Here is a 9,217-nt window from a genome sequence, read left to right as displayed (position 1 = left end):
GTTTAAGCGCTTAGTTTTTGGAATCTGAAATTCAAACCAGGCTGCTCCTTTTTGATATATACATAGTCTAGCTACTACAACTTTGAAATCCAATATGGCCCTGCATGTAAAATTTAGTAGCAGACACAGTTGGTGTGTATTTGCACTTTTGTATCATTTTTAAACTATCATTACTGTATTACTAATTATAGAATTTTGTTAAATGGTTTTGATGCCAATGCCTTTTCAGAAATAGTCTTGTATAACATGTGGTATTACTATACCACATGTTATATATCATATGGTATAGAAAAATTCATTATACTTCTGTGATAATGATTGATTTGCAGCACTAATATTATGTGGTATAAAAATCTGGCCATTGCTTCATCAAATGAAAATTTGTTTTAAAATTGAAGGACACCCAATCTGAAAACTTTTATGAATCATGCTGCAATAATAATATGGTCAGATCAGCCAAAACATCACCTCTAACAATGACCACACCCTGAATCATAAATACAGACTTACCATCAAGTTGAAGGTAGTTTTCCACAGTTTAATACAATTGAATTGAGAAATGATTTTACACATAAGTCTATTTTGAAACTAAATATGGAATACTAACCAGATTGCCGGTCTGCTCATCTTACAATATGTACTGTTTAAATCTTGCTGACGGCAAACTTTGATTTTTCATAGCATTAAGCCAACCTCTACGTCAGTCCTGGTGGGGGCGCTCACGAAAACGTTGACTGAAAAACGAAAGAATAACGTCACTTCCGTAAACACAACACAGGAGAAGTGAAATGTTGAAGTTGGGAGCTAACTGTCTTGTTAAACTTTGGCAACATTTGCGCGTTCTGAATGTGTAAGGTAAGCAACCCGTAACGCAAAATTTGTCCAAGTAGAGACGTAGAGGAAATTGTTTCGATTTAATTCCTCGTTCGTCCATTGTGTTACCTCGTGTTGCACTGCATTAGCTAATGAGTTACTGCTGTTAGTTTCGATGTCAGCCAGTTTTTTTTTTCCTTATTGCCATTTCAGTAAATATGTTTGGGTATGAATATATTCTAGATAAACACTATACTTTCATATTGTGCAGGTAATATGTTTTTTTGTGGGTGTGGTACCTATAGTAAGTAACTATAGGTGTACACACGTGCACAACATTGTTGTAATTCTCGAAAGAGACCACGCAATGATCGCTGAAATATCTTCAAACTGACTAAAGTAAATTTAAAAAAAATAACCAATAAAGTTTTACATTGCTTTCGAAATGTGGTGCAACAGAATCATTAAAGGAAAACAGGATAATGAAATAAACCGAAACTAGACAAAAGCGATGCTTACCTCTTGAAAAAATTGAGGATAATGTGACGATATGGACATGTTAAACTATGGTGTTGCCCTAATTAGCATTACAGGTGTCTTAAGTCTTGCAATCAAACAATATGTCTATTTAAATTGTGACTAATGGTCACTGTGTTTTTGGTGTAACTCATTGACTGTTACAGAAATCATTTGATTGCCCCAAAAGGTTGTGGAACAAAATATTAAGTTTCAGGTACCATCACTTTTGTCCAGGTTTGTTTTATTAGTTTTTTTTTTTTTTTTTTAAATAACTACGTTGAACCACAATTCAAAATCAATGTGTGATTTTCATTGGTTAATTTTCAGTACATTTTTACTTATTACTTTCGTCAAATTCAGGTTATTCCATAACCCCAGAGAAAATCTATGGAGTTAAGTCAACAGCAAGGTAAGAGGGGGCACCCTCAAAGCTGTAGATGGGCTTAAAGCTACTATTTAAGTAACCTGGGCTTTCTTAAAAAAAGACAGATTTCTCACCTCCAAGTCTTACTTTTAAATCACATACTGAGTACATGGATGTCCTGTCATTAAGGTGACATTTCTGTAATATAAATCCTTTATTATTGTTCTTGCGTCTAATTATAAATATGAGAAAGTGAATTCTGAATTTTCATTAGCATAATTTAATAGTGATTAGCACATACCCATCAAAACTTAACAGAATATGTACATAGAATATAGGTCTCTGCAAATAATTTATATAATCAAATAAATTTCACTATTTGAATTGAAATACATACACTTTTGGATGGTGATCTAAGTCAGTAAAATGCATCTGTATTTAAAATGTTTTGTAGATGTCTCTACCTGATCCGTCCTCCACAAGCTTCAAACTCTCTGATGAATCTTCCAAGGGAGGAAATACTAAAAAGTCTGAAGATGACTCTGATGTTAAAAGTTCTGAATTAGAGCGCAATGATTCTGACAGATGTTTAAGAGAAAAGGTGTTGAAGGAGGTAGGACTCACCAGCACTGCCTTCATTGGTCCTGCATTTCCTCCACAAGCGATTTCCACCAAGCCTGATATTGAAGACTCATTGAGTATGTTTTACAAAGAGCTTGAGAAGATTGATACACCAGATCAATCTTATCGGATTAGTGATAATCAAGAGAAAAAAGATGTTCAGCCTAACCTCAACCTGCCTGAACTACCTACCAGCAAACACTCTCAGGATATACCTGATGGGAAAATGTTCCCCACCTCACATTTTATGGGAATAAACAGTTTCCAGAGCAACAGTGGACCAACTAAGTCCTCCTGGGATCACTGGTATCAAAATGAGCCATACCAGCTCAAAAGGCCAACTGAAAGGCCAGTGGGTAACCAGTGGGATTATCCTTTACCACCTAACAGGCCACCTGATCTTAGATTTCACAGGCCACCTTTCCCTCACCATTCACACCAGTCTGCATACTCAAATCCACAAAACACTTCAGCCCCCATCCAAGTCAACCAAAACAGCTCAAGAATGATGAACCGTCATCACAAGGATTTTCATCCTCCACCATTTTCAAGTCGTCCACCTCCAAATGTGTTCATTCCTCCTCCTCCGCCGCAGGGCCGTCATAAAAACCCTCCTCAGAACTTTGGATGGAATGATCAGAGTTTTTATGACACGGATCTGAATGACGTACCTGCTAGGTGGTCTGGGGAACGAAGAGAAGAATGGCAGCGGTGCGATGATGATTACGACAGGCCTCCGAGGTTTATGTCAGAAAATGAGCCATGGGAACAACATCATGACTACCGACCCTACGAAGAGAGGCGTGAGTATCAGTCTGATTTGGTGCTGATCTTGTTGAGAGGATTACCAGGATCTGGGAAAACCACACTAGCCAGGTACACCTATGAGTAACCAAACTTGCTTTCTGGTATTTGTATTGGATTTCCTTATTTATTTTTCATTTGTATGAACAACTCTTTCAGAGAACTGCTCTCCACTGGCCCAAGTGGAATAATTCTCAGCACGGACGATTACTTTGCTCAAAAAGAAAGTTACCACTATGATCCAGGCCTTCTAGGGGCGGCACATGAATGGAACCAAAGCAGAGGTGAGGTCTCGGTAAATTCATGTTTAGACTTAGAGAATTGTAGATTTAAAAAAAAGGTTTTACAATCACAAGATTTCGTGACATCTTGGATCAGTACAGTCTTTTCTGGATTGTTTAAATGAATGGTGTTTATGTTCAATTCCATATCAGCTAAGGATGCCATGCATGATGGTTGCTCTCCTATTATTATTGACAACACAAACCTCCAAGCCTGGGAGATGAAACCATATGTCAAAATGGTAAGGTGCTTCTTATTTATTTCTTTAACATTCAAAAGGCTAGCACATGAAGGTGTCATTATGAACACTTAAAAGTGAAATGAATAAACACATTTAGTTTTTCATGCAAAAGATAATAATTTGCGGTGCTTGCAGGATCCTAATTTGCCTTACTACATTTTTATCCTCATATTTCTTTAAGAGGCTTAAATGTGCCAAGAAGCTCTGGATTAGGTTGCTAGAACAGTGTGACAAAACTCTAAACTCCATGACGCAGAGCAGCAAAATGTCCAGATTGTAAGGAGTTAAACACAGTACATTCAACTATCCCCATGACAACTGAAAGAATTGTCCTCTGCCAATTAATTACGTCAGGGAGTTAAATTAAAATAACCATTTAAGTTATCTAAAACCAGCTAGTTTGTCACGGTAAGGAACATAGTTTTCAAGCTTTGCCTAGAAAGCAGGGATTTCAGTTATTGTTGTGTAAGAGGTGCAGCTGTTCTTTAATCTGTAGGGCAAAGTACATAGATCAGCAAACAAAGTGCAGTGTAATAAAACCGATGATCATCAAATCTAAAGATGGTACAGTACCGAAAAAGATAAAGAATATGCTGAAGAGGAACCTGAAAGCAGATTTCATATTTTGCCACATAGAACTTTGCAACGATTATAACCAAAACCGTATGAATGGATTTTGAGACTTTTTAGAGAAGTAACTTACTTGCTAGGAACTTGGTTTTAAGCAAATTACATGTTGACCTTTTTACTCATCTAATGTGATTACATGGCCTTTATATACATTCCTAATAGTAACTACAATTCTTATCAATTTAACAATATTAACCCTACATAAATGTTTATGGTATATTCAGGAATGTTTTTGCTTACCTTTCCCAGTTGGGTGGTCATAATGCTTTGCTTGCTTGATACACTATAGTCAATTAACAGTTTAAATTAATTTTACAGGCCTTGGACAGAGGATACAAAGTGGACTTTTATGAACCTGAGACCAGCTGGAAATTTGATCCCTGTGAATTGGAGAAGTAATTAGAATATATTTTTTCTATAGATATTTTTTAGATTTTAAAGCATTACTTTATAATCCTTTTTTTGTACTTTACCTTCAGGAGGAACAAACATGGCGTTCCTCAGGACAAGATTGCTCAGATGATGGATCGCTTTTCGTTTCCCATCTCCATAGACATTGTCATGAATTCACATGAACCAGCTCACGTCAACCAGAGACGTCGACCAGAGCAGCAGCAAATTAGGGATAAAATGCATTTTTGTTAGTTTTTGCGAGAGAAAAAAACTCTAATTTTACCGAAAGAGTAAGACTTGTGCTTATGTAAATTTCACTTTTGGTAATTTATAGTTTTTAATTTATTGCTTTGTATATTGTAAATTTATAATGAAAAAAAATGAATCTATATTTTTAAAGGTGTTTTTTTTTTTTTTATCTAATTACCGCAAGGGGAAATCAGATTTGTATATATTTTCTATCAAATATTTCATATGTTTTTGTTTTTTTTTCAATATGCAGCTATGTTTTAAAAAGATTCCTATTTGTCTTGCACCATTTCCGTCCTTATTAGACTAAACTAGTGCAGTTTTCTGACTTTATTAAATTCTTAGACATAACACTGTTCTGTTTCAGGATTTATTTGTCTGTGGCTCAACCAATACAAAGCAAGGAGTTTCTATGCTGAAGAATATGGTCTTGTACAGTTAAGTAATGCGTAAGGTTTAGGCATACATCATTGCATTTTAAGGTGTTTTTACAGTGATTTTTTTTTTCCTCAGTTATTCCATATGAGATGCAATACTGCAAAAAGTTTAGTCAGTTGGTGTTCTTATTGAACCTGGTTCTGCCTGAGAATTCTTCATGATAAAGGGGATTTATCATCTCTACTGTTGTCAACTGTTTTCTCGTTAGAAGGACTTTTGCAAAGTCTGTGACTTTATGCAATAAGTTTGGTTTTCATCAGTAATACTTTTATTGGTAAGATCAACCGGGATCAGTGTTTTAATACCCTAAGCCAGGGAACTTGTCTTTAAATAGTTTGGAGCGTGAAAGTGAAAAACGCAAACAAAGATTCAGTGATAGAAACAGAATTTCTTGTCATTTCTGCTGACCAATGCTGTATAACCTGTGAGTAACTCAAACAAGTTAAAATGGTAATACAATGTGAAACTGCTTCAGTGCAGAATCTTTCTCTGACATTATGGGATTACTGTGTCACAGAGGAAATAAGTCGTGGTCTCCTTGTTCCCTCTGGTGCTCATTAGAGCAGCACACAGGTGCTGTAAGGTGGAACTTTTTTTTTTCTTGTAATCACTCCTGTGCGAAGTACCCAGCGCAATCATTCTCCTTTTATGAGACTGAGACTGCCTTTATTTCATGGTCAGTGTATTGGGTGATTTTTATTATTATTATTATTATTATTATTATTATTATTTTAAGCAAACCTCTGTGTTTTGGGATTATTTTTTTACAATCTCTATGAAGGTTTTGGGAATGATTTCCCATTCTCGTGCATCATGATATAGAATAGAAAAATCCTTTATTGTCCCACAGTGGGAATATTCAGGTCATACTAAAAACGGAAATTCTTGGCGGTTTTTTTGTTTGTTTTGTTTTTTTTTGCTAAATCCAAAATGAACTTTTGTGTTTTCGTCTTCGGTCAGGTGTGTCTTGAGATTTTCCATGGTTATTTTTTCTTAATGTTAAATCGTGAACGTTGATTGACAGGTGAAAATGAATCATGCACTGTGGTGATGCAGGTATGGTGTCTCTTGTGGTTTCTTGGACGGCGTTAGACACTCCTGGGAAGGTTTGACTGCTGTTACACATTCTCTTTTTTTAACTGATTATGTTCTCTGAAAGATCCTATTCATATAACTTTTTTAGTCTACAGATCTGGTGTTAATAAGACCCAGGTGAGGTTACTGATACTCAGATTTCTGGTTAATCAGAGTTATTTAATGATGTAGCAAGAATGCCAATGACTTTTGCCTACACAGGGCCAAGTTGGCTTGACTATTTTTTAAAAATGAAGCAGTCATTTGAAAACTGCTTTTGCATTTGTTCAGTTTATCTTTGTCTGATGTTAAAATTGTGTTGAAGATCAGAAATATTTCAGTGTGACCAATAAAAGTTAAGGTAAAATAAAATATGTACAGGGCAAATAGGAAAGTACATTTTTGTATTTTAAAAATATATTTGTATTTATCCCATAAATCAGTATTACTTTAACTCAAAGGCTTATTGTGAGAATCTCTTTGTTGCCTTTTCTTATTTTCAACATGTAATATCTCTTCATTTTCAGGACTGAAGTATTTCTTGGAGCAGTTATCACATGTGTTAAGCCTAATTAATACTCCAGTTCATGTAGAAACCAAAGTTGACCTTTACACATGGACTCTCGGACATTGGACTTTCACAGTAAGAGGAGTTCTGTCAAGTCTGATTGTAATAAAAGGAAGAGCATCAATCGTTTTGGAAGCAAACTTTGCTTTAGTGACTTCTTAAAAGCATGCTTGCAAATAATCTCCCTATTTTTAAGTTAGAAATTATATATTTTAGCAGTTGTGTTTTGCTCTCTTCAATGTATCTTTAACACCAGCATTAATCCAAAATAATTTCAACAATGACTCAGTGTTTTTGTTTTTTGTACTTTTTTCCTAACCAAATCCCTCTCACATGCCAGCATTGGTCACAGGGGATTGACTCATGTAGAAAAGTACAACCAAGACTTGCCAACCATTTGTGTAACCATGACACAATATGCAGCTCAACAACAGGAAATCAGAAACAGGAATGGTCATCTGTGGAGGGGCTGATGACTTTGTGCTTCTTCCTGGGAAGAGAGCTGTTAAAAAAAACTGAGCTAATCAAAGGGTGTAAAAGAGGTGTGTATTTGTTATAATTGTCTGTGTGTTTGTGTGCACACATTTTCATGCCAGGTGACTTCAGGTTTGTTATGTGAGGAAGCCAGCAGCTGCAAAGAGCAGGCGTGCTTAGAATGATGATTATGTAAGCCAGTTGTGATTAGTGATTTGTGCTCCCTGAATGGCAGTGATGAACCTCTTAGTGCTGCTAATGATTTTTTTTGTCTTCTGACAAAAAAAATCAGAGCTGGCTCACCAGAGGACAACACAAACTAAATGTAGGAGGGGAATTGGCTCCTAATTTCCCCACTGAAAAACACATTTCCTCTTGCATAATCCGTGTTTCATGAGTTTCTAAGTAGAAAATAAGGATAAACAGGAACCTGATTTCTAAGGTACAAATAATTTTAAAAAATCAGATTTAAGTTGCTTAGTTATGTTGTTGTTGTGTAGTTTATTTTTGGTGTCATCTTTTTTGCAAAGTCAAGTTACGCTGATTGAAAAAGGGGTCCAAGCATGCAATTAAAAGCTCTCGTGCGCTGACAGCTGCCGTTCACGTTGTTTGTTGTGTTTGTCACGTGAGGCTAACAGCCAATAACAACCGTGTGCCGCGACCGCACAGTTTGTCATCTATGTACACACCAACGGTTGATCGGCCTAGTCAAATTCACCTCATTTAGAGCAGAAACAAGATTTTTTTTTAACCTTCAAAATAAAAACGCAAATAGAAACACAGAAGCGTGGTTGTCCAACCCACTGCTTTTTTGGGGTTTATTTTTGGATGTGGATATGGATGTCATAGACTCCTTCCAAAAATAATTAAAGCCAGAGTTTATGACTTTTGTTGGGTGTGTGTTGTCTGAAATTACCAGTTTATGAAGGGGTTGAAATCAACCCACTGCTGTGACAGTTCTAAGCTGCCAAGTGAGATAGTCACAGTACAGCGTTGGCTGACTTGTCTAAGAGAGAGATGACTTTGTGGCTGGATGGTGTGATGTACTAAAGACACTTGGGCTGCTTTTTTCAGATATTAATTGGTGAAAAGTTTCAAGTTTGATTTCAGTTTCCAGACAGCAGGCTTGTTTATGTGTCCTTAGGACCCTGGGACAACCAGACTTGTGTGTCATATAAATAATTCCTTCCTTTTAACGCACATTGTACTGGCCGAGTGAAAGTGCACCAAGAGAAAACAGATCTCTAGACTTCAACCAAGAGTAAGAACTTGAAAACAGAACAAAACTGATAAGATGTCACACACAACTGATGCATTTTCCCCTATATCAATGAGATGTACAATACATATTTAATATTTAGTTCTCTAAACTCTGTGGAGCTCCAATGTACCCCTCCACTGATTTGGATATTTTGATTGAAATAACAAAGTATTACATATTTTTGACAAAAATTTATATTTGTTTGAAATATATCAGCATTTCTTTTCTTTCTTTTTTTTGCTGGAGGAATCACCCAGAAACCTATCCAGCATTCATTGCAGATTGAGCTGTGAGCTGGATGGAGGTGTCTGGGTTTCCCTCTGGCATTCTGACTTTATCCCAGATTAAAACAACTACATGAAGGGAAGAATTAGTATTTAATTTAAGGAGCATAAAATGCTTAAAAGTAAAGAAATATCGCAGCTTTTTTGTTGCTCTGCCTTCGCGCTTTCTAACTTTTATTTTGAAATGCACCACAGGAAGTGT

The 9,217-nt window shown here is 36.0% G+C and overlaps 1 protein-coding gene across 1 annotated transcript; it reads left to right on the top strand.

Moving 5' to 3' along the window:
- The first annotated feature begins 741 nt into the window (after positions 1–741).
- n4bp2l2 (NEDD4 binding protein 2-like 2) lies at positions 742–5,537 on the top strand. The gene is made up of 6 exons (XM_032590879.1): positions 742–855; positions 2,151–3,193; positions 3,281–3,405; positions 3,556–3,644; positions 4,593–4,669; positions 4,754–5,537. Exons 1-6 carry the CDS (start codon positions 847–849, stop codon positions 4,917–4,919), a joined length of 1,509 nt encoding a protein of 502 aa, XP_032446770.1. The 5' UTR covers positions 742–846; the 3' UTR covers positions 4,920–5,537.
- Positions 5,538–9,217: the final 3,680 nt, after the last annotated feature.

Source organism: Xiphophorus hellerii, chromosome 18 (assembly GCF_003331165.1).
Source record: "Xiphophorus hellerii strain 12219 chromosome 18, Xiphophorus_hellerii-4.1, whole genome shotgun sequence".
Lineage (NCBI taxonomy): Eukaryota > Metazoa > Chordata > Actinopteri > Cyprinodontiformes > Poeciliidae > Xiphophorus > Xiphophorus hellerii.
The sequence above is the reverse complement of the archived record's forward strand: the minus strand, read 5'-3'. Positions and strand labels throughout refer to the sequence as shown.

Excerpts from the sequence above, each read along its gene's own strand:
- n4bp2l2 (XM_032590879.1), top strand. Across the intron at positions 3,194-3,280 it reads GGGAAAACCACACTAGCCAG|AGAACTGCTCTCCACTGGCC; the intron begins GTACACCTATGA and ends CAACTCTTTCAG. Across the intron at positions 4,670-4,753 it reads GATCCCTGTGAATTGGAGAA|GAGGAACAAACATGGCGTTC; the intron begins GTAATTAGAATA and ends CTTTACCTTCAG.